This window comes from Panulirus ornatus, chromosome 40 (assembly GCF_036320965.1).
Source record: "Panulirus ornatus isolate Po-2019 chromosome 40, ASM3632096v1, whole genome shotgun sequence".
Lineage (NCBI taxonomy): Eukaryota > Metazoa > Arthropoda > Malacostraca > Decapoda > Palinuridae > Panulirus > Panulirus ornatus.
This window is the reverse complement of record NC_092263.1, coordinates 10,752,543-10,779,396: the sequence shown is the minus strand read 5'-3', so window position 1 is coordinate 10,779,396 and position 26,854 is coordinate 10,752,543. Positions and strand designations below refer to the sequence as shown.

The 26,854-nt window shown below is 37.8% G+C and overlaps 1 protein-coding gene across 1 annotated transcript; it reads right to left on the bottom strand.

Moving 5' to 3' along the window:
- Positions 1-950: 950 nt before the first annotated feature.
- Positions 951-26,781, bottom strand: LOC139761377 (uncharacterized). The gene is made up of 7 exons (XM_071685495.1): positions 26,660-26,781; positions 20,813-20,901; positions 18,895-19,086; positions 17,121-17,825; positions 14,323-14,595; positions 12,449-12,597; positions 951-10,015 (listed from the first exon to the last, which is right to left on the bottom strand). The coding sequence occupies exons 1-7, from the start codon at positions 26,664-26,666 to the stop codon at positions 9,724-9,726; spliced, it is 1,707 nt and encodes a 568-aa protein (XP_071541596.1). The 5' UTR covers positions 26,667-26,781; the 3' UTR covers positions 951-9,723.
- Between the last annotated feature and the right edge of the window lie 73 nt (positions 26,782-26,854).

Below are 26,854 nucleotides of genomic sequence, written 5' to 3'. Positions count from 1 at the left end.
TGACTCTGCATGCCACCTCATCCCAAACACACCATATCCATCTTCCTTTTATTCATCATGCCTTCAAGTCTCACTCCATCTCTTCCTTATCACTTTTCTATCTGCTCCTATCACAGTAATCCCTTATCTTTTTTACTTCTTACACTATTCACCTTCCAAAACATTTCTTGCTCTCTCTAAAGCTTATCACTTCTCTCTTACCTGCCCTCTTTTTTGGCTGTGCACCTATCTCCTGGCTTCCTGCCACTTTTTCTTGTACTTATCTTAATTGTAGCATTTCTTCCCTGCAGGTACTGTCCACATACATCCCTTTTATTTCTCACAATTGATTTAATGTCCTAATTCCAATTCTCAATACTCTTTCATATGCAGAATTTCCACGTCTTACCTTCTGCTTGCCACATGCTTGATCCACACCATTACGTACCGACTCCCTAAGTTTGTGCCACTCCCATTTTCATTTGCCCTCACTTTTAGTATCTGTACTCAGATACCAGACTGGATCACTTTCACTACTTCCTTCACACATCACTTTCTCTCTTCTTAAATCCATCAAAAACTTTTATTCTGATTCCACTTATAAATGATGAGATATTCCATCTGTGGCCCCTCTCAGCACATTCATCGCCAAAAACCTCTCTCTTACATGCCTATTGATCAACTTACAATTCATGAATACCTACTCACCTCTAATCTCACTCACTCGTGTATACTTTTGTATGCATCTTTTTCTTGATTCATGTATTTATGGTCATAATCCTTCTCTTGGCAAAACTTCAATATTTTCAGTTTGACCACAGATATCTTCTCTGCACACTGTCCGTCACCATGTCACCCACCCTTAGATTCATTCTCATTTTCTACATCATCCACAAAATCTCAAATCCTCACATATTCCTCATTCAAATGTTCGGTAGCTATCAACTTGTTAGGGTGAATGAAATGCAATATCCACACATCACACTTGTATTATAATATAAAAGATACATTAAATACATCCTGACTAGTGAAATACATTAAACAGCCTCTGAATATAAAGTGGGTCACACAAATGGCACTATGGAGGCAGTGCCATTGGAGAAGGCGGAAGAAACATGGCACGAACAGCATATGTAAGCCGAATGTGGCTCTTTGGTAATGTCTGACTTTCTGTTGCGTGCCTGTGTCATCTACTTGCAAATCTTTTGCAAGGTAAGTTTTCAAAAATCTCTGTTGAAGGATCGCAATACCTCATATTGTTACTTTTGTGAAAAATCTGACAAGAAGCCTAACACAATCCCAATCTCACAACCACAACCATTTTGGCACTGCATGCCACAGAGCTGTGTTGTCAACTGGAAGTTGTGGACAACTTCTATCCATATCATCAAACTATCTACATACAGGACCCTGTTAACCATACTACCCTGACTACCAAAGTCTCAACTAATCAGAATGCTGATTATCCAGTGCATAAATGGCAATGTACTGGCCTGAAATGATTATTCTACACTGAGAGAGTCCTTGCATTCAGTAACTGATACATGCGTTTCTTATCAAGAACATTGAAACTTATCACATCTGTCTTATTAAGAACGTTAAAAATCATTAGTCATTACATATAAATAGCAATAAGCAATGACTTGGATGATGAGAATTCTGATTAATTCTGCACTGGGCAACACCTGTATCACTGACTTTTCATTGTCATACTAATCCTTCAAAAATATTATATCTGAGAGATCTCTTCATTTTTCCAAGATGCCTTACTAAATTACCAATATCAAACACTACTGAATAAAACATGTATGTAAATGAAATTATTGGAATCCATTCTTTAAAATAGAGTGGGTGGGCACAACTTGGAAAAAAGATCACCTTCAGAAAAGGTGAGGCATATTCATAAACATCGCCACTGTGAAACTCCAGCCTGCATGACTCCAGCCCATGCTTAACAAACATAAGTAAGCAAGAGACGTGATAAAACTCAAATGTTTGTACCCTACAATCAAATTAAATACCAACTAAAATCACAACTCTACTACAGTACACGCACACACATGCACGCACGTACCCCAACAATCCCAAATAACTAAACAATAAATATGGGACAGACTAATCCAAGCACTGAGCAAAATATCCAGTTGTCCTGTTTGGCATTGATTTCATAGATTAATGTCGTACCTGTGGTGCCCTCTGAGGATTACAATGCACAGACAAGTTTCAAATGAGATGATAAGTGCATTAATATGTCCTGAGTCTTTACGATTGTGAATAAAATTTCAACTGAAATGAATTATCAATTTCCTTTTGTACCAACAAGAAGCTGCCAATGTAATCTAAAAACAAAACTGAGGGACAAATGTGTTTGATGCCAATTTCCCAACATCAAAATCTTGAACTTTGCATTTTCTATCATTCACAGGCTCAATGATGTTATTTAAAGATACAAATATGCAAAAAATTAAATGAGCAAGTCATATATAAAACCACTTAAAAATGCATACCCTACCTAAAGCTTTAGTTGCCACACGGTTTAAAATTATGATTATCAGTACAGCTCAAAGTTTGCAGTAGGGTATTTATGGGGCTATCAGGTAACTATGTACTGGGAAAAACAAAGAATGTCTGATACATTTACTTCAACTCTACAATTACTACTACAAGTTATGGAGCAGGATAACACTTCAAAAAGTTATCCTCATAAACCTTATTTGGTCATAAGAATGGGTATACTAGAAGTCTATGGTCATTCTCATTTTTTAACTGCCTTGATACACAACACAATAAATACCAGATTGCAAACCTCATTACCATTAGCTCATCCTACAATCACGGAAAACTTCTGGTGCTCCACACAGGAAACTGTGTTATCGCAATTCTTGCGTAAAGCCTAAAAATGCCAGACTTGTTACCTTCACACTACAAATGGAAAAATAGCCATATAGGTTTCTTAAAAAGCTCTAAATATAAGAGCACAGTAATTCTTGAGCTGATATTCTAATACAGTAAAAACTTTTCAAGTGCTTACTCCATCACATAACAGTACTATTTCTATAATTTTGTATTTTCATTTGAATCTTAAGGCAATTTCAATAATCAAAAATCACACTAAATGAGTAATAGCCAAAATCCTAATGATATAATCGAATATGATTATTATAGTCAGGAAGCCTTTGGAAAAATACCACACTCTGACTGGAACTACAACGTACAAGAGAAAAAAAATGCACCTTCACACTATCAATATACAATGGAAAAGGATCCTTATGGGTATCCCATCTAAGGCTGAAAATTGCAGGTCACATTTGTAAATCCTGCAGCTCCTACTCAGCTAAGGACCTAGTAATGTAAGTAAGGCACATCACGAGCTGCAGGTATTAGAAGAAAACGCAAGACAATCATCTATTTACATCTACATCAAAAAGGAAATACAAAAACAGGTTGCATCCTCAAAATGCTCGTGTATCCTGCATTCGAGATACAATTTGTCACTTCAAAGTTTGAGGATGCTGCAACTACATTAAACAGTATGTTTCATTATTTACCAATCAATGTGAATATCTTTTATCTGCTGTCTGTCGAAACACTATTTTCATAATGGTCAGGTTTTTAGTAACTATATACATGGCCAATTGAAACCAATACACAATTCCCTACAGCAAATCACAGATATTGAAATCAATAACTTCCAATGCAGCAGCTGATCCCCTAATTGCAACGTGGACTGTCAGAGACACGAAGTACAGCTTTATGGGTCTTACGAACACAAGTAATATTTGGAATGCAACATCAGTCATAATATACCATGTGCACAAACTGACCAATACCACAGTGATGCTCCTCTTACATGTAGTAAATTGTAAGATGTAGTTCCCTTGATTTGTACACGTCTCTCTGAGGTACCACTGATCTTGATATAAATACATATTTTAGTTTAAGTTCAAAACTATCAAAATGGATAATAATAATAATAATAATAATGATAATAATAATTATAAAATAAAATCTATTCGTCATTTCTATCACCATACCCATGTATGTGGGGTTGACCAAGTGCATACAGCCATACACATTTAGTCGGAGTTGATTTCCCAGAACTGGGAACCCCAACCTCAATCCTGAGGGCTGGCAAAAGTAGGAACATCCAGTTCCCTGGGTTAAACATACAAATGTTTAAATAAATAAAATGGTTGAGCATTTACCAAAATTTAAAGATGCTTAATTCAAAACAATAATCCATTACTTTTATAAATATCAAAATGAATGATGAAATACTGATGGCACATCTTGTAATGTTATTCTATAAAATAACTGCTACATCACACGTTTAGTAACTGACAAGTCATGTCATTTACAGCCTACATTAAGAACAAGAAAAATCCCTAGAAGAAACTGAGTTACCTTATAACATCACCACAAATAAGATAACTGTACATTCCAATATCGAAATAGAGATATCCATAAACGATGATTATCATCCTTAAGACAGTATAAGGCCCCCTTGATAGTGATAAAAAAGCTCCTGAATTGCAAGTTCTATACATTTCATGAATTATCAAATTTTACAACATCAGTATTCATTCAAGAGAATAAATCTTAGATAAAGATGCTGCACATGTGAACTACTGTTCTCTGCAGATGTTTGCAGAAGGGCCACAAGTTAATTGTTGCCAGAGGTATGATCAAGGGTTAGTTGTGTTAGTAATTCCTGCTACATGAGACTAGATTTTAAGACTGATGTTAGTTTAACCATTCCACTACACTGTTCTAGGAACAAAGGCCATTCTCAAATATTAGTAACACACTTATTTCTTGACTAGTCACTCATCACAGAGTTTTTCACTTACTCATCTTCTTCAAACATGGGAAGATACATCATTTGTAACATCACAAAGGTTTATGTGTACAATGTCCAACTAGGTAATTATGTAAATGCACTCATCCCTCTAGCTAACGAATGAAATCACTTGGGAAAACATTTTGGTATTTTTTCTTGGAGGTCTTGGCTGTTTATGCAATTATACTTCTTTCTTCTGTCTGCAAGTTCACTATGGTGACAGCGATTGTTTTGATCATAAGCAATGTAATGTAATGTTTTACTACTTCACAGTATCAGAAAAGGATTTGAATACTTTCTTACATCTGACCCACTAGTTAGCAACCTAAGCCCATTGCTCGGGAACATGTGACTAACATCTACATCTCTATAACCCAAAGCTGTTACTTGGAAATACATGACTAATATTCATACTTTTAAAACTACTTCTCTGTTATGCAAACGACTCTAAAATATCACTTCTGCAGTCTATACAGCAGCGCTTATCAGTACACCTTGGAAACATATATGTACATGACATCTGCAGCAGAAATGTAATATCACTTGATGTCATTGCTATAATGCAGTTGCAATAGAATATCCAAGCGTTCAAGCAACAGCTACGTTATCATTATAACTTTAGAATGTGAACAGTAATGTTATTTGGATCTGCAGATGTTCAATGTTCCAATGGTCCACGAAAAAAAATGGGTTACATATGTGCAAGGAATCCAGTTATGGTTGCTGTTTACAAGATCCATGACTATACTCTGTCTGTGGATTTTAAAGACTTGTGCCATCATGAGGATAAAGCCCTTGTCTTGCACAATGTATATGTGAAAAATGGAATTTGACAGCAATGCATCAGGGAAAATTCTATCTGGTGATATAAATCCTTTTCCAAGAGTGGTGTGACAAGGTCTGAGCATTTTACAGCAGTCATACTGTGGCTGACTGTGCCTGAGGATGCCATAGAAAGAACACTTAGGGTGAGTGTGCCTGACTTCAAATGAAATCTTTTCCTCCCTTGAATTCTAGATGCTGTGTAACTACCATGTACATAAGTCGAGAGCTGTCATTAGGGATAACACATGCAAGTCCTCAGGTACTACATAAAGAATTATTGCTTATAACAGTCATGTCTCCACTGCATCTCATCATGATATACGCCAATGTAAAACAGCATGACCAGGATAAAGTTCCATCATATATTTGTACTTTACTCTTCAGTATGATGTGCAAGTTATTCTAACATATCAATTGTATCAAAAATCATTTTGCATGAAAAGTCAAATGATGCGCATGATTAAGACAGCAAAACAATCAGTCATTCTTCAATGAAATACTGTCTTTATCATATCCTACTACATTCGCAAAACTAATATTATACCCAGTATGAAAAAAAAATGTATTTACTGATTTAACAAACATATACTTGTATAAATAGAAATCTTAACCTCTTACTAACATGTGAACACCACCAGCAAGAGGGTATGAGTGCAATGACATTATCAACCTACTGGTATTGCTCTGTAAATATTTAGGCACTAATAGTGACATAATAATGTTGATTTCACCATCTACCTGTCAGGTAACAGACAGAATTACCTGTATGGACCTAAAATACATGACTCAATACAAATGCATCACTAAGGTACTGAATATTAATGACACAATACATATGCATTATAAAGGTACTGAATATTTCATTATTCAACGATTATGTATTAACCCAGCTAGGTAAGTATATTCAATAACCTCCTTTACAATCAACATGGCAAAGTAGTTTCATGGATATATCATCTGATTATGATGAAGCATAGTCAGGTAATTTTAACGTGACAGTCCTTAAGTAATCACACATTTTTCACAATAATTCGGTCCACTACACTACACAAAACTTTGTAGCTCACTGCCATTTAGAACTGCTGTACTGTATTCAAACAACACAGACATTCAACTCCCTTTCAAAAACCTTCCTGATGCCTGCTATGGCCTATTAATCAAAACAATGAGGATTACTATGGCTCTAATGCTTTTCAATACATTAATACTTATCCGAACTCTATATAAACAATCCCAACAGGGTAATCCATGCAGAACCTCTTTAAGGTATGACGTTATGAAGAATCTTGGTTCATTTTTCAAACTATGCTCTCTATGTGACTCATTCTGAATAAAATCTCTCTCTTCCCAGGATTATCCTCCCTAGTACTTTGAAAAAATTCTACTATCCACAGTCATTCAATAACCAAATGCAATGTTGAAAATTGGCCGAAAATCACAGCACAATGTTAAGTTGAAATGAAGATCACAGGGATTGCTTTTTTTAAGCCCTGTCAGCATTGGATATTATGGATTTACCTTTACCATATGCTGCTACACAACAATCTTTAAATGACTGTTGTGCCATTGCCCTACTCTTCTCTGTCAAATCTTAAATTCACACTTTCTTCTGTTTCTCTCCCACTGCTCCTACCTCCAAGAACTCAACTGTATGAGATTTTCTCATTCGCTTTATAATTTCCCTACTTGCTATGCAAGCACTAAATCAACAACTTTTTTGTGAGTCAAGTATATTAACACACAAAATTTATTAATGAATGTTCAAAGAATTACTCGATAGAATCAACTGTGACCAAATTGTTTAAAAGAAATTCTGCATGGATCACCCTACTACAATGAATCTAACCATAAGCGTAGTTACAGGATTCACATCAATTCAAACCTCATCTTATCTTCTACATATCAAGCAGGAACCACAGGCAAAATTCTGATGCTGAACTTTGGTGTAAGAAGCATTATCCATCCGTACTCTTGAATCAGCACAGCATAAAGACAATAATAATGTTAAAAATATGTCCTGGATAAAAAAAAGTAGATCCTCAGGCCTTTGCAGTACTTTGAAATTACAGCAAACAATATTCAATCATTCTAGTCTATAGTATCTTTTATAGTTTGTACAAGATTGCCTCAACAACATGACATGTAGTAAATGACTTTGGTAATAAATTCAACACATATCAGTTTTGATGGATGGCTATAGTTGGTTCACAGCTAAACCTATCACATCTAAAAGACTGTTGAGGGTCGAATATCGAATGAATCAATAATCATGGATTCTGAATGTCAAGGGAACAATTCCAGAAAGTTTGATAATGGTTATGTGAATTTCATGTTATTCTATAACCTCTTTATTATTCTAGAAGATATGAGAAACAATGGAAACTATAAAGGGCACTAATTATACTGAACACCTAATATACCAAAAACTAGATGGGAAATCCCTGCGGCTGAAGGCCTGATGCACGAGTTAAGTAAATAAATAAATCAACAGGTATTTTGACAAATAGGGCAACAATACCTTTTAAATTGTCTTCTGATGTCCAGTACTATTCAAGTTTATAAATACAGTGACTAAGACTTATGAAGTGTGAAAAAATCACTTTAATTGACACTTAACACTTAACAATACTCATAAATGAGACCATTTTCCTGACAATGAGTATACTCTAATGAAAAACGTTCAACAAAAAAATAATGGATATTGTCTGTCCTTTTTCTCTAAACTCTATACATTTTCTGTGTTTTCACAAGTGACAATATTCTTAGCTTGCCTGATTGGACATTCTTGTATTAAGGAATATCATGACCTGGAACTAACACACGTCAAATTTACCATCCATGGCAAAGCTGATATTTGCTATTCCAAACAAGATTATTACACTTGTCATCTGTGCATGTTTTTCATCAGACATTCGAATATACAATAAAAATTCAATAGTACTGCTTGAAAACTACCCCTTTCCTCATAAGACAAGCCCCATTTCAAGCCTATGAGGATTCACTATGACATGTGTGATATCCATGATTCTTATATCAAGAGTACTGCATAGTGCCTCACTCGCCACAAAGACTACATCTTACTAGATTCTGAATAAACTATTCAAGTGGCTGTGAATAAACAAGGTGTGCAGGTTTACATATCAGCAGGCAGCGAGCTCAGATAAACCATGGCAATACAAAATCAAACTTTCAAAAAATCAAAATATTTCCTATTTCTTATCAAGAACAATTCAAATATGCATCTGTTCTTTCTAAAGGAAGCTATTAGATCTAAAGATAAATCATCAAAACTGTTTCAGGATCATCAGGTCCGACTGTGAACAAGGTTGTTACAGGCAACACTGAGCATTGGTATATTCACACACTGAGTCATGTTCCTACAATGGAAAAGTTAACATATAGTAAGTGTTTGGTTTGCATGGCAATATTAAGACTAGACTTATTGCAGCTTCAGTGTAACATTTGTACGCATATAAACACACAATTACAGAAACACACACACATTGCATTCATACACTCAATTTGGTAATCAAGTTTCTTCTGACTAGACACTACTAGGTACCAAATCTACAAATCAATTAATGCATTCAGATATGAAAGTACATTGTATAGTAAAACACTCAAGATGTATATATGTACTGATATGAGCAAAGAGGCAAGGCTTCTCAAAAATTTGGATGCATACAAAAGTTTTTTACATCAAGTATTCTATCATGTAACATTAAGGCATTTCAAATATTGTCAGTAAATACAAAATCTTTGTTTGAAACAAACTTCAGGTCTGCCTCTCTTATTTTCAGGCACTGTAAAATTTACTCCATAAAAACACAGCTACATTCAAAATATATATAATAACCTCTGCAGTTGTGGACCTCTCTGTCTTCATAAGTATAAGAAGTCAACTTACTCCTTTTTCCAACACTGGATAAATAACTATCAACCAAAACAGTTGAAACCACTAATAACTTAAACCCCCAATGTGCGATTCCTCGCACAAGTTGACAGATACCGGTTGGCAGCAGTACACCTGTGCAATTGTGATATTACAAATCCCCTTAAAAAGTGCAGCAGAAAGATTTTCACTGACCATCGTCCACTTGCAAGCGTGAATCTTCATCTTCCTCCTCCTCTTCCTCAGTGTCTTCAGCAATGACCAGACCTTCATTGTGGTCAGAGGAATCTTCCCTATCCCCATCATCTCTGTCACCTTCATCAGGCCCCCCATCCCTGCCATCACCACTTTCATTTCCTAAACCATTTAGCCCTGGCACTCCTTTCCCATCTTCTATACTCTCACCATTATCAACTCTTCTACTGCCAGTCTGCAAGACGCCAGCTTCCTGAGCCTCAACTTCAGCTGGGTGATGTTTCCTACAAATATAAATGAAACATAAGTTCCTACCTATCTACCTGTAATCTATGCTTTCCTCACTAAACTGTGTGATAGCTCAATACAAACAGTACAGAAGTCTTCTTATGAGTAGTGAGCAATGGAAAGGAAAGGTGTGACAGATGAAAAACCATTTTCCATCAGACACTGAGCCCTATAAGCATCTGGGGGAGTATCTGCTCAGTAAAGAAAGAAAAAAAAAAGGTAGATTCAAAGGCATGCACGGGACGGATGAACTATAACAATGTGGTACACAGGGGATGATGCTCTGCTGATGGACTGAACTAAGCATATAAAGTAGCTAAATGGAACAATGGAAAGGTCTGTGGGGCTCATCTGTGGATAGGCAGGTGTGGTTTTGGTGCAATGCACATGACAGCTAGGGTAAATAAAAGTGAATGAGGCCTTTCTTTGGTCTGTTCCCCACACTACCTTGCTATTGTGGGAATAGCAAACAAGTATGAAAAAAAAGTATCCATGTAAGTCCACGTCATTCATTCACTGTAAAACACGAGGCCAGCAGATATTTGTTCATAAACTCAACAATGTCAACTTAACAATTCATTTGTCTGCCTACACTTAGGATGTTACATTGCAGAACCAAGGTCATGAGGTAAAGCTAGTGATCACCAAATATTAATTGACTTCTAGTGTCTGGGCCTCAGGTCCTTTACTACAGGAACTCAAGAAAAGGTATTTTGAAATGAAAAAGTAAAGGAACTCAAGAAAAGGTATTTTGAAATGAAAACAGGGTTAAGAAGGGAAGAAAAACTAGCAAAAGTTTTTCATCCTATAAAACTTACACTTTTCACCTACAGACAGGGAACTAAGAACATAAACATATGAAAGAGAAATGACCTTCTTAAGAAAAACTTAAAGAACATATGAAAGAGAAACTTACCCTTAACGAAGACATGCCTTCATTTCAACACATCTCCTGAGGATGGCATACTCAAAGCCACTCAAGTGTGATCAATCAGATGCAAAATAAGACGATGTCAACCAAAGATGTTTGCCTTATGCCAACGAGCCCTCCTGATAAGCTTAACTAAATAAAGGTTCCATCTAAAAGCTGAGAGAGATGCCACTTCCCATATACATATCAGTTAGCCCAGGACATGAAGGTATTCTAGTAACAACTTCTTGATCAAACTGGAAATGTCCCTTTCTGATAAAAAGCTTGATGGAAATTAGATGAAGCAGGGGTAGCAATGGTTTCCTGTGGGGCAGGGTGGCACCAAGAATGGATGAAGTCAAGCAAGTATGAATATGTATGTGTGTGTATATATATATATATATATATATATATGTATATGTTGATATGTATATGTAAGTATATGTGCATGTATGAGTGTTTGAGGACAATATGTGGAGTGAGGTGCTTTGATCAAGTAATGAAAAGGTAAGAGAGATGTGAGGTAATAAAAAGTGCAGTTGAGAGAGCAGAAGAGGGTGTATTGAAATGGTTTGGTCACATGGAGAGAATGAGTGAGGAAAGATTGACAAAGAAGATATATGTGTTGGAGGTGGAGGGAATGAGGAGAAGTGGGAGACCAAATTGAAGGTGGAAGGACGGAGTGAAAAAGATTTTGAGCGATAGGGGCCTAAATATACAGGAGGGTGAAAGGCGTGCCATTTCCCGCATTACTGAGGTAGCGTTAAGGACAGAGGACTGAGCCTTCGAGGGAATATCCTCACTTGGCCCCCTTCTCTGTTCCTTCTTTTGGAAAATTAAAAACGAGAGGGGAGGATTTCCATCTCCCCGCCCCCTCCCATTTTAGTCGCCTCCTACAACATGCAGGGAATACATAAGTATTCTTTCTCCCCTATATATATATATATATATATATATATATATATATATATATATATATATATATATATCTTTCTTTCATACTATTCGCCATTTCCCACATTAGCAGGGCAGTGTTAAGAACAGAGGACTGGGCCTTTGAGGGAATATCCTCACCTGGCCCCCTTCTCTGTTCCTTCTTTTGTGTGTGTGTGCGTATATGAATGGATGGGCCATTCTTCGTCTGTTTCTTGGCGCTATATATACATAAATACAGCAATAATGAGATAGCCTAGTATAGGGCCTCAGTTGCCCATGCTGTCTCAACTAACATGAAAAAAAAGTAACTACAATTTTCCAGAAAACATTTGATACGAATAATTTGGTCACACTTCTAAATCAGCAGGAAGGCTGAGTGGAAAATACAGGGAACTTGAACCCCCTTAGCTAACTACTGAAAAAAGTAATCAGAAGTCATGTGAATCCAAACTTCAACATTAGTGTTTTCTTCTGGATCAGGTACGTCCTCATGATGGCTACAATGGGCTACAACATGCAGTACAAACAGTTGGAAGGGCTAAGATACAATATAAAAGACGGACACAAACTGATTCATTCTTACCGTGTGTGAGTTTTTAGATTGTCCTTGCGACCAAAAGCAGCAGAACACCATGGGCAGGGAAAACGACGAGGGTTTAGGTGCTGCTTCATGTGGCGTCGGAAGTTTGCTATGTGCTTGATGGTAGCACCACACAACTGGCACGTCAAGCTCTGCAAGACCATAATGCCCCGGAACACATGTTATCTAAAAGTTCTGTACTTGAACACATGTCCAGACACTTAAAAGCTCTCAAAATTGTGAAGCTTTAATATCATTTATAAAGAGCTTAAAAAAAAGCCTTTCAATAAGCAAAATGCACTTGTATTGACCTTATATATGGGCAAAATGACAAAAAAGATAATGCTTGAATTACAGATGTATATGTCCATGGAGTATACTTATGTATGCAAGTATAAGGATATGAGCATATACAAGAATAAGAATAACAATAAGGTATAAGAATACAAAGGTAGAAGGGTTAGCAGTGGGCCTGTGTCAAGTGTGTGTGATGTCTACCATAGGTGTTAAATCTGTTCATGGAAGCGATGGTGAAGGAGGTAAATGCAAGTCTTTGAAGAGGGGCACATTTACAGTACTCCAATGTGAGGGGTGGAAGGTGGAGGTTAGGGTGCTAGGAGATGATTAAGCTGCTTTTTGCAGATGACATTCCTCTTATGGAAAACTTGAAAGAGAAACTCCAAAAGCTGATGTCTGTACCTAGAAGAGTGTGGAAAAGGAGGTAGCTGAGAGTAAATATGAAGAAAAGTACAGTAAAGAGGTGCAGCATGAAGGTGAAACGGGATAATCTCAGAGAGGATGTGAATGGGAAGGATTTAAAGAAATGGAGTGCTTTAAGCACCAATGTATATGAAATATACAAACCCTTAGCTCCCTCTTTTCCTTGTTCCCTCCACTTCTGACAGGTAAGCCCTCTTAGTCAAATCTCATCCTTTCAGATAGATAGATCATAGGTGAGTGAGATTGATGGTGAAAGGGCATTGTTGGACTGTATCCTAAATGATAGGCATGTTAAAGAGAGAACTTTGGATGTAAATGTGCTGATGAGATGTTTAATCACTTTTTGGTGGAGACAAAAGGTAAAAATTCATTGAGTCCTTAGGAGATAAATAAATGCTATGGGTGAGAAGAGGGTGATGAAAGTGACTCAACTTCAAAAAGAAGCTTGAGTCAGGAGACACTAAAAGAAATTGAGTAAAGAATGACAAAGGTGAGAGTCAATGACACTAGGGTAGTGGGTGAGGAATGGGAGGTATTTATGGAAGCAGTGCGAAAAAAGTGTGTAGCAGGTGTAAGATGGGACGTGGGTGTGAGAAATTCATGAGGTGGCATGCAAGAGAGAGAGAGAGAGAGAGAGAGAGAGAGAGAGAGAGAGAGAGAGAGAGAGAGAGAGAGAGAGAGAGAGAGAGAGAGAGAGAGAGAGAGAGAGAGAGAGAGAGAGAGAGAGAGAGAGAGAATGTGACTCCAGGAGTGGTAGAGGACGTGCTGACCTGGTGTTTGCTTGAAAAAAATTGTGTGAAAAGTACTTAGAGAAGAGGCATCTGTATGTGGCACTGATAAATGTGGAAAAACAAAAATAAAACTGTGAAATGTAATAAACATGATACAACTGCCTCTGTTGAGAGAGGAGCTGATTTATGGTTGTGGGAATGCTGCCAGGAAAGGGTGAGAGTTGGTGATGAAGGAGATACTGGGTATCTGGAATATTTCAATATTGACTACAGCTGTCAGGAAAAGGTTCATAATTTTGTTTCATGGTCATCAGACTCTGATAGGGCTCTTATCAACCTACAGGAATAACCATTCTCATGATGTGAAAAGTATTGGGATGATGCAAGAATTACTCATTCTCATACTTTCAAGACAAATCCACTTACTCGAGACTCCTTGCTGGTGGGTGATGGGACTTGCTGCTGTTCCTGCACAGTTGTTGGGATGAGTGGAGAGAAGGACCGCTCTTCAGCCCCCAAACTCAACATGTGGCGATAGCTGGCTAAGAGAGGGTTGCTCAAGTCACCTATTGCTCCTCCCAGGTCACCGGCAGTGTCATATAGGGGAACAAGAGAAGGATCCGAACATCTGTCAGTCTCTGTTGTAGCTGTGGCACTGCAGTCTGCATCCAGCTCACATTTTATGTTTTCTTTTGGGATCTTGGGTTACAACAATGAAAATACATTAATAGCTGATACTACTATTGCTACCACTACTATTACTACTATTACTACTAATAATAACAATAATACTGGTAATAACAGTAATAATGATATTTTTCATTTACACCTAACTGCACTTCTTGCATTCGCAAGGTACTGTCATGAACAGACGAACAATGACCTCATCTACACATGTCCAACATCCAGCTGTCGAGTAACAAGTGCCAAAACCACAGTCTACCAGACACAGCCAAGCCCTAAGGATTACTCTGTTGTCAATTCTTACTGCTTCACATGCCCTGGTTCAGCCCATTAATGGCATATTACCCTCCATATAATCCATCAATCACCAATTCCTTCTATACAATACATAACTCTAGCCTTGCTAAATGTTCTGGCAACATTGTCTATCTACCTTTCTATCATATCTCTGATGCCTTTTCCGACTGGAACTCCCTTAAAGGGGTGGCCATGGCAACAGAGTCTCCATAACTAAAGAACTCCAGTGCTGCTTCTTAGCCTTTAGTTCCTCACCCTTGACAGGCCACTGGCAGAGGGCAAGACTAGTGCAGTGTTTGCCGAGGCTCCTACCCACTACTTCTACCCAATGTTTCTACCTAATAATCCTGCCTAAATATTCCCACCTATTACTTCTATCTACTGTTCCTGCCATTATCTAAAAGCCTCCTTTATCCTATACTTCTATTTCCTCCACTGTCTCCCTTTCCCAGTTGCACCCTTTGTTTCTGACATACATTTCATGATACACTGGCTGGCATTCTAAATCAGACTATGCTCGCTATCCTACCTCACTATGACAGTGTCACTTCTCACTTGATTAACCCATCTCTAGCCCCATACTGTCCTCATGCATTTCATTTCCATAACATCCATATTCTTCCTTATATTTGCATTAAAGGATCTGGACTTATATCTGTACAAGACTGTCACGAATGATGAACTTTCAAACATGCCCTTACAATGACGTTTCCTTACACATACTTCTTAAAATGCCTAGGGTCACAACTTCCTCTTCTATCCTGTGACTCACTTCAGTTTCAATGCCCCACAACCCCCAACAGACTACAGACCCATCCCTCCCAATTAACTCCCTCAACATCCCACCCATCAACACATTAAATAGCTATGGTGACACCAAACAACCTTCCTGCAAACCCACCTTCACCTAGATCCAAGCACCCTAAACTCTTCCTACCTGCTTGTATCCCTTACTTTCTTGTTAAAATTCCTCACTGCTTCTAAAAGCTTTCTTCCCACACCATATATTCATAACACCTTCCACAGAGCATCTCCACAACATTAATTTCTGTTAACCCTGTTGGAACTATTAGCATCAATCTAGGCACAAGATTTCCTGCCATAAGTTGGATTCTTGTGAACATGTAGACTTTCCTGGCTGACCATAGGTTGAGTGGCTGAGTTGCCTGGAGGCCTCAGTACTTCATTTGTGACCAGGGAGGATGGCTGCAAAACTTTTCTTTGTCTGTGGTCCCCACAGATATCCACAACAACCACAGCTGCCCATTGCTCAACATTTAATTCAGAAGAAAAATAACGGTTTTGACAATTTTGTGTACATTTAATCATGTAACTGAAAAAGTTAACATTCTTCTGCATACTACGATGGGCCAATCCAGTAAATACTGGTTGTCTTACTTCACAAGAAAATAATTTTAGTTCAATATTTTTGAGTACCTTTTCGTAATAACAATAAAATGATTTTCACACAATGGGTGACCAAAAATAACAGCTGCATACCCAAAAGGGTTAATGTGCATATGTTTCTACAGTAGAACACACATGTACCTATATAATCTGCGTACTGCAGTATACAGTATTTTTGCTGTGCGCTGCACTATACAGATTGCTATAAATATTGTCTTGATCAATTCAATTGTCCTTGTTTTAACTAACTATTATGACACCAGCAATTTTCTTTTCTTTGAAAAATCCTTTGTTTGTACCTCTCTTATTACAATGGAACTTATACATATGTGGAAAATCAGCTTTACCTTGACTCTCATTTTCATATGGTGGACTTCGTTAATAAATTTTCATGGCTCATCCATGAGTAACTTTATGTAAAATATGATACAGTGGACAGCCTTTTCTACACTGCAGAGCATCATAATCATAAAATCTGTACACTAAAACTGAACTACCAAGTGAGAATCATGTTTCCATTTGTCCTCTCACCTTTATGTATAAAATGTTACCATCGCATACAATCAATAAACACAACAGCAAAATCTCAAACATCCTATACATCTCAAACACCATATTTGTTCATCTCTCTTGTGATGTACCTTACCATCTTGTACCTGGAACTGTATTGTAACATAAACACCAATGTCACCTTTTCTCTTCCTTAAAATCATTTTTCCACAATCAGTGTACAAGTGGTATTCACTATAGCATTTTATGGTCTGTTCAATTTATGAACACTAGCTGTAAAACATGCAACGTCAAAAACACTGACAAACTATTCCAATGCTACTTACCTTTCCTTCTTTCACATTTTCTTGATTGCTGGACTGCAGAACATTAGATGAAAATCCTCTACCTCTCCTGCTCTCCTGGGGTTCATGATTCTTTCTTCGTGATGTTCCCCGACTGCTTTCTTTGACAGAATCTCCACTGTCTCTCTTGCTTGGCAAAACTTTGGTAGGAGTTGAGGTGAAGAGAGTTCGAGGAATTGCAATGGACTGAGCGACAGTCTGAGCAACGGACTGAGCAAGAGTTTGAGCAGCAGTTACAGATTCCAGACCCTCTAAGCAGGATCGCAACTTGGATTCAGAGAGTGAGAGGTCCCAGCTGCGGCCATGAGTCTGGTCACCATCAAGGTCTTGTTCAGGGAGATCAGGACCACCAGAATCCATCAACTGTGCAAACCCATCATTACTCTTATTATTATTATTATTGGATTTATTCATGGCATGCCCATAGCTGTTGGCTGGAGATAACAGTGATGCAAAATTTGTGTCTAAACCTTTAGACTCTCCATTATTGGTAGATAAACGGGGAGCTTTCTTAGGGCATGGATTATGGTTATGAGCTCCAGGAGAAGTAGGTGAAATGGGGGAAGATGCCCTCTTCTCTCCTGTGTTTGTCTGCTGATCACGCTGTGAGACATCTCCAAGGCCTTTGATGCGCAGGCTTTCAGCTATCTTGATAAGCCCAGTTAGTTCACTATTGGCTACACTCACCTGGCAAAGAGAAATAATCAACTAGTGAAATAAAAAAATAACTTCTTTTCATCCTAAAGTGGTAAATTACTTTTCCAACTTCAACCAGTAAATTTTGTTAAAAAAAATCAAATTAGCAAAAGCATTATTCTATACCATGCCCACTTAGAGAAACATTATTACAGCAGGTACAGGTAAGTTTGGTAAGTGCCTCAGTGCTGGATACTGGACTGCTCAATCCTAAATGTATCTTTTGGAACTACCTCACATTAAAGTCTGATTTTTTTTGTCAATCTCTTACTATAATGGCAATATATGATTAAAGGTCTAACAAGAATTTAAGTTCCCAAACACTTAATCTTGAAGTCTCGCAGTACAAACAAAATTTCTTTTGTACTTTACATGAGTAGGCAAAGAATTCCCATATACAGAGGACCCATAATGAGGCAGCATTTGAATACAAAACAATCTTATGCCTTCCACATCAACATTTTCCCTCTAAAGTCATGATACTTATCATTTAGGTAATTTTTATTCTGCAAGTAATCACCCATTTCTCTTTTTTGTAGTATTTTCAAGGATTTTACAGACCATATCATCTGAGATACTGTACTGGATTATAGTTCAATGCATTTTCCCCATCTCCTTTCTTAACAGTAAGTGATATATGTTTCCACTTTTGTAGCATTCATCCTTCTTCCTTCAATTTTTTCCAACATCTCAAGTGCATGTCATGTGTTTCCACACTCCTTGAAAATATACAGATACTTCATCATGTTTTTATCCCTTGTAAGGATCAAGATCCTTTACTGTCATACTTTCATCATCGTGAAAGCTTTCCTATACCATCTTATCAATTTTAGCAGTAGCATGTCCTTCCTTCTGAAACTTTGCATTTACTTCCTCATCTGTATGTTGAGAGGGACAGAAACAGCATCAGCCTAAGCCCTTAAAGCCATTACTTTTCCCATGTGCTACCAACAACGTAAAGAATACAGTAATCCTGCCTGCCCTGTCCACACATTCCATCAAGGGGCTAAGATAATAAGACTATTAAGATATGGACTATCAATGAAATGAAGTAACATACCTCCCCACGATAGATAAATTCTAGAAGAGCTTCAAGCTCTGCCTGCTTGACATCCCTGAGGTATATGAGCGGGTGTTGGGTAGGTAGTCGGGTAAATAACTGATGGAAGTACGGGGAACATGCGGCCAGAACAAGCCGGTGGGCAGGGTAGCTGCCGCCATCACATAGAAGAGTAACATCCACAAGCTGGTCCTGAAAAACAATGTATATTGTATGCTAAAATAAAAATTTAAGATGGACCTACACAATCACCTAATCTGTTTGACTACTCATTTATCAGAATTCGCCTAAAAAACTGGTACACTTAATGCTCCAACTTGGTAGCTTCGAAACTTGAGGCAGCAGTGTTCTAAACTAAGCCAAGCTTTCTTTATGCCCACTGTTTCTTTACACTATCATCATCTTGCATCATCTGGCTTGTGTTTTCTATGTTTAGGTGTAATCTAACATATGATGTAGTTCACCCTATTATGTTTAGTGAATGCCTGTTTGTTTGTAGCAGCGTATTAGTTGAGAGAACATACTGAAAAATGCCTCTGAGGAGCCAGTAACTGCAAGAACATAAGGTATGTTTCGAAAGCAAACTAAGGGGCTATTTTCATCACCAAATTCCCCTATTTTCTTATTTTGGGCTCTCCCTCCAAAAAGCAAGACCCCTAGCCAACTGTAAACACCCAAAAGGGGCTTGCCCCACAGTTTGGAAACCAGATTAATCCTCATAATTGAGGTTCCACCACATGCTTTTAAAATGATGTATGAATAATGCAATCCTCGCTGACTGAGACATAAAAATCAAATAAAAATTTAGCCATTTCAGATTTACAAACATGTTGCTGCACTATCAATATCAGAGACTGCAGCAGACGATGCTGCGATCATGATTGTTTTTATTTCTTTTCTACTTTACGTACTATTGGAATGATTATCATTTTGCTATAAACATATATACAGATATTTTACATATAACAGCAAACTATTGTGGGGAGGGGTGATAAACATGTCATATGCAGGCATTCAACACCTATATGCCATGCAATAATAAGCACTGAAATTGTGACAAGCAATTTCAATCCACAGATGTAACAGTGATGATGCTAACCCTATAAAACACATATTTGTGAATGGAAAAGCTAAAGGGTTTAGAAATCACATTCTACGTGTTACAGAGTTTTGAAGGCAAAATACTGGCTGAACCCTGTCATCTCATAAAGAATGACCTACGAAACTCTTTCTTGTGCCTTGATTTTTTCCAACCAATGATTAACTTTTCTCCACATTCTTAACGTTGCTTTTCTTAAAGGTATAATCCAAAATATTCAAAATCTCACCAGAAATTTCAAATAATTTCTACTTTCATTCAAAGATGCATTATCAGCTCATGTTAGCATATAGGAAATTGTAAGGTTATATATTTTGGATGAATATCTATTATGATTCAAAGTGGAAACACTCATCAATATCAAGATTATTTTTTCATTAAGGCATACTGCCCCAGAGTAACCACTTTGTGCCAACAAATCTTAAATGCCAAAAGCCAACACTCTCCAAAAACTTTTGGACAAAACACACCACAAGAAAATTTCAAAACACAGGATCCATATGTGTATCAGCTATCATAATTGGGGGAAAAAATAGAGATCCTGTATTCACAAGTTGCAGTCAAAGGGTTTGCAGATAGAAAAGAAAAGTCTTGTCAAGGAGACCAGAGGAGGCCACCATTTCCCAGCTTCTGAGTGGGGTAGTCTTAATGCTGCAAGAACCATTACGGTTGTTATTCCTCAGCATCCTTCCTAAGGTAACAATTTCATACTAGAAGGGTTCCTCATCATCCTTCCTAAAGTAACAGTCTCATACTAGATGGGGAAAAAAGATGCTTTGGTAACAAGTCATGTCAAAATGCATGATGGTGGTTATTTACCTGGACACGAAGCTGTGTGAAAACTTCAGCAAAATTAGAGCGGTGGTTGTTCCAGGTTAACAGGAACTGGTCCGCCCCCATGACTAGATCTGCAGGGTAAAATGGAGATAAGTTACCATTCAATGCTACTTTTACTTATAATAATAATTATATTATTACATTATACTTTGTCACTGTCTCCCGCGTCAGCAAGGTAGTGCAAGGAAACAGACGAAAGAATGACCCAACCCACCCACATACACATGTATATACATACATGTCCACACAAATATACATACCTATACATCTCAATGTATACATATATATACACACACAGACATATACATATATACACATGTACATAATTCATACTGTCTGCCCTTATTCATTCCCATCGCCACCCCGCCACACATGAAATGACAACCCCCTTCCTCTGCATGTGCGCGAGGCAGCGCTAGGAAAAGACAACAAAGGCCACATCTGTTCACACTCTGCCTCTAGCTGTCAAGTATAATGCACTGAAACCACAGCTCCCTGTCCACATCCAGGCCCCAAAAAACTTTCCATGGTTTACCCCAGATGCCTCACATGCCCTGGTTTAATCCATTGACAGCATGTCGACCCTGGTATACCAAATCGTTCCAATTCACTCTATTCCTTGCATGCCTTCCACCCTCCTGCATGTTCAGGCCCCGATCACTCAAAATCTTTTTCATGATAGCTAGAGACTGAGTGTGAACGAATGTGGCCTTTGTTGACTTTTCCTAGCGCTACCTCGTGCGCATGCAGGAAGAGGGGGTTGTCATTTCATGTGTAGCGGGGTGGTGACAGGAATGAATAAAGGCAGCAAGTATGAATTATGTACATGTGTATGTCTGTGTATATATATATATATGCATTGGTATGTATATGTGCGTGTATGCATATACATGTGTATGTAGGTGTTGGGCCATTCTTTCGTCTGTTTCCTTGTGCTACCTTGCTGACGCAGGAGACAGCGACAAAGTATTATAAATATATATATAATTTCATCATTATACATAATCACTGTTTCCCCTGTCAATGAGGTAGCACCAGGAAACAGACAAAGCATGGCCCATCCACTCATGTACACGTACATATACATAAACACCCACATATGCACATATACATACCAACATGTAAATACATATGCATACACCTATGCAGACATTACATACATACACATGTACATATTCATACTTGCTTGCCTTCATCCACTGCTATCCCCTGCTTCAGCAAGGCAGCGCCAGGAATACAGACATAAAGGCCAAATTTGTTCACACTCAGTCTCTAGCTGTCATGCGTAATGCGCTGAAACCACAGCTCCCTATCCACATCCAGTCCCCCACAGACCTTTCCATGGTTTACCCCATTACTTATACTTGCTTGTCTATTTATTGATCCATGTTTACCACAGCCTTGTTGACATTTATTTCTTATGGTGTATATGTGGTTAAACTGGAAGTATTTGGCTGATTGGTCTGCTGGAACAACCAACTGTTTTGGAATGGCACTTTTATGTTAAAGCTGAAATTCTTGAGTGGCTGGTACCATGAGACCGTACTGCCACTTGCCTTCGTCCCTTCCCTCCTTCTTCTGGGATTACTGTATCCCCTTAGATGTGTTCTGGTTGTTTTCTGGTCCTCTTTTGGAGGCTTTTAAGTATATAGGTCCCAAAGAGGTGGAGTTACATGAGAGGTAGGGACTAAAATTGTACTAATGTCTAACAGTGGTGATGGATATTTGACAAACCCTGAGATTTCCCATCCCAGGGAAAAAAAAGTCAACAACTCAAGGTGTCCTCATTCACGGGTTTGATCCCATTAAAACTTGGGAAATGTTCAGTAAACAATCTTTGGTGCCTTTGAACCGAAGCACAGTCCTCTACTGTTGAAATAAATGTACTTGTTGGCTTAAACTTCGGTAAAGCCCTGCTTCATCAACATTATTCACATGTTGAAGTGCGTAGCTACATTCTTAAATGGTAGTTTTAATGGGGCAAGATATGCCTTAGCTCGGCATTTCTCAAATGGTGAGTCACCCCAAGGGGAAATGCTCTGGGGTTTTCATAGGGATTGTGAAATGTCCTTGATGAGCTAAGAAATTACAATTGCTTTAGAGTAAGACAACTCTAAGTGAACAGGCAGGTGAAGAGGAAATACAAATTGCCCTGACTAAACTTTTTATTTACCTCTGAAGTAGTTATATGTGGGTAAAAATGAATCCTCATGCCTCTGTCTGTTTATCCTTTTAAGGATAACAGGGGGCTGTGGTGAACGAAGCTCTTGGTTTTCTGCTGAATAACCATTAAACTTAGTCATGCTAAGCTGATTCTGATCTTCAATCCAGGCCTTCAAAATCATCCTATGTTCTCTACAGGTGCAACCTTTGTTGCACCTACATTTTTAACAGTGAAAGCATACAGCCTCATTTTTCCCACCTAATCATGAATTGTTCTTGCAGATGTTACAGGCAAGCCAAGAGCTCAAGTTAACCAGCAACAAAATTAATGAAAATACTTAATGTTACCTCTAAACTTATGCTCTTCCTGGTCTTTTTTCTAGAAGAACCATACTCACTAAGACACTTTGCACCATAGTGCACAGTCATAATGCATGCTGCAATATAAAAGCAAAATAAGAGTGGTTTCTACGACAACAGTACCACATAAGTTGGACAAGCTGCTGGGAGGCTACTACCAATCATTAGCGAACAAATCTCCTCACAGTGATAACTTCCTATTAGTGAAAACTGCATCATCCTTTAAACCTTTTAAATTCTCTTATACAGTTTCATGAACAGTTTTTCACTTACTTCTTCATGGATAACATCTGGTACACTATACATGCCTTGGCAGCATCAACCCCTGCCAGCAAATGTTTGCTCTGGTAAATGATCATTTGCCAGAGATCCCCTGCTCTTGCTGCATTAAGTTTCTGAAACTTAACAGGATCTGAACTCATGTGCGTCCACCTCCACGCTGGCCCATGCTGACTCATGGTAGTAATGGTAACCACTACACCACAGAGTGTGTGCGTGATTACTACGTGTGTGTTACAAGGAAAGAGTTTTAAACTCATGTTGCCCTGTCTCTTAACCTTATACAAACATGTCTTTACTTTTGTGTGTGCACACATACATGCACACACCCCAGCCTAAGTTAGGTACCCAATATAACCAGCCTCTAGGGGAGAATGAACACCTGGGTTGGGTGTAAACTGACTGCCACGCCTATGACTCAAAACCATGCAGGTCTGATCCCAGGTAACTCATGGTCATGCTTTTGATTCCAGGCCACTTATACACAAACTTTTAAAGCCAAAAGTTCATATGTGAAATTTAGTCTGTCAACTTATGTGCTACAGATGTGATCATTTCACCTTGCAATTTTTTGTTTCTATGTATCACAATCAAATAAATAGTCAAACAAGTCATCAATCATTGTACTTTCACTCACCTATGATTACAGTAATAATAACGATGTCCCGAGATCAGTAATGATAATCTAATAGATACACATAAAAATATCACAACCAATGTCACGATGAGAACACTAAATAAATGGGGCAATGACAACAACATTTAAAGTGACATGCTACATCAGGCTATTTTCAGCACTTAACAATCCCAGTACTAGTTTTCTACTCTCCCCAAGCTATGTTAAGACCTATATATCAACTGTTTCTTGGTTATTTATCATCCTTTTATGATGTTCTTTCATTTCATAATAGAGAAATAGCTTTTTACTATTTTGCTAGTTCCATGGGGATTAGTTTGTCCTCTCCTGCCTCTTGGATTACAAAGATAACAACGTTGTTTTCGCAATTCTCTCATAGAGAATGGATGTAAATGCAAATGGGAGAACAATGCCATAGCAAAAGATAGGGAGCAGCTAAATAAATTAATGGCCTCACACAAGACATTCAGTCAAATACAACTTGAAAAACAAACCAACAAGAATTAATAACACCAATGTTTTGATTGCTACAGATGACACAGCACTAATCATGAAGACAGAAGTCATGAAAACAAGCATCTTTGATACATGATAAAAGTATGTACAAACTGTAAAGTCAAGAGAGATTAAAACTAGTAATCCTCAGAGCTCGATTGAGAATGTCTTCATTCAACCAGGGGAAGTGTGTACTGCAGTAGTCTTCTTTTTCTCCTATTCCCAGGAACAATATAAGAAGTTGTAAACATGAAGAGTTTACTGTACTGACTGCTGATAAATTTCACAGATTTAGATAGCATATAATCAAAACAAAGGTGTGTATGGAATATAGTACAATTTGTATGATACGTAAATAATGGTACAAAAATATCTGAGAGAGACATTCTATTCATTCCCAAGTATCAATACGTGCCTAGAACTTCCCTAAATATTTAACCATGAAACCATACCCCACCAGGTTTAATATTTCACTGTTATAAAGAACTCGCATCTAAATCTAACCTTAGCCGGATTAAGTTAAAGGAGAAAATTCTAGCAGGGACCTACTTCAAAACTAGCCATAGAACATTGTTCTTTTTGTTTACAATGATATTGTGCTGTGTGGAAGAATATAACTAGCGGAGTGTGATTTAGAACATCTTTTCTTATCACTGCATAATATCATGTGTTTAAACCTGTGCACTGTTGATGTCTAAGCGACACCTTCCATCCACCTAAATGAATGCACACAATTAATGTTCATTTAGACAGCATTGTTAAGATATGAAATGACTTACCAATTAAGAGTAGTTCAGAGCAGTATCACAAAAACATTGAAGAAGACTTGATAAATGTTTTACTTCAAATCCACTTACATTTTTCAACTCTCATTACATTCATCCTTGAGTTACTGATTGTTTCCATGACAACAAAGAGTTCTGTTAGGACCCAGTGGTCTACTGCTGGTTGAATTCTTTAGGACTCCTTTGTAATGTTCAACTGGGTGTCAACATACCATAAGAATAACACTGATCAAATAACATAAAAAAATATTGTCAATGTAGGTTGTTTGATGTAGTTATAGGAGGAATTCACTGGGTCTATTGATTCCTAGATATTTTAAACGCATTTTCATATTAATCAAACCCACATTTTCCTTACTCTTCATATCCCTCCTCACTATCAATTTATCCATTATCATAATAAAAAAAAAAAATCCAAATCTCATTCCGCCAGTCTAGCCATATTCTCTACGTATCACATTTATCACAACACAAGAAAAGAATGCGCCAAGCTTAGTTCTGAAGTAAGTCTTAATTAGAATTCTACCAATCAAAATTTCTAACCTAAGCAAGATGAAGCTTGTCCTAGTCAAATTTTGTAGTTTAAACTTTAACAGTATTTTTCCCCCAACATATCTAAGATTGCCACAGCCACGCTCACCAACTTACAAAAAGGCTGAGGACAAACCAGACAGAAATTTGTATAAGGAGCATGTAAAATCAAGGCACATATCTGAATTTTTGTTCTAGTAACATCACAACAACATTAATCATAACCACAACCCATCACAACACACCACCACATCGTCTAGCCCGAGTTAGACTGAACCCATTCTGCCCCCACACCTAAAACATACATACGGGGGAAATATGGCACCATATCAAACTAAATCAACATGGAATGAGTCTCTCACAGGTAGAGCCTCTTCTCTGAGGTATAGAACACATCGTGTTGTCATGTGGGAGGTGGAGGGAGTGAAAGAATGTGGATTGTTTTGGTAGCATTTCCATGGTGGAGCAGATGCAACCAGACCCCGGGCAGGAAGACACACACCATTATGGCCCCCACGCCTCACTCTCCTCCAAGTTTGGTACTCACGGGCAAGCACACGGGTCTCCTCATCCACCTACCGTTCATTGACGAGAAAATGGAAAGTGGTAAACAACGTATAATTCACATTTTTGTTTATGGATTCTCTTCACCACAACTTTTGTTGTGGTTTTTGTGGCTATAAGGAAAAGAGAAATATTCGCGACGCGCTTAGTGGAGAAATAAAAGACTCGTTTTGGCCGGTGGAAGCGATTTCGTGAGCGTCAGTAAGGTCT

Coding starts and splice junctions, on each gene's coding strand:
- LOC139761377 (XM_071685495.1), bottom strand. Junction 12,598..14,322: donor CCACCAGCAAGGAGTCTCGA/GTAAGTGGATTT, acceptor ATGGTCTTGCAG/AGCTTGACGTGCCAGTTGTG. Junction 10,016..12,448: donor AATCTAAAAACTCACACACG/GTAAGAATGAAT, acceptor TTATATTTGTAG/GAAACATCACCCAGCTGAAG.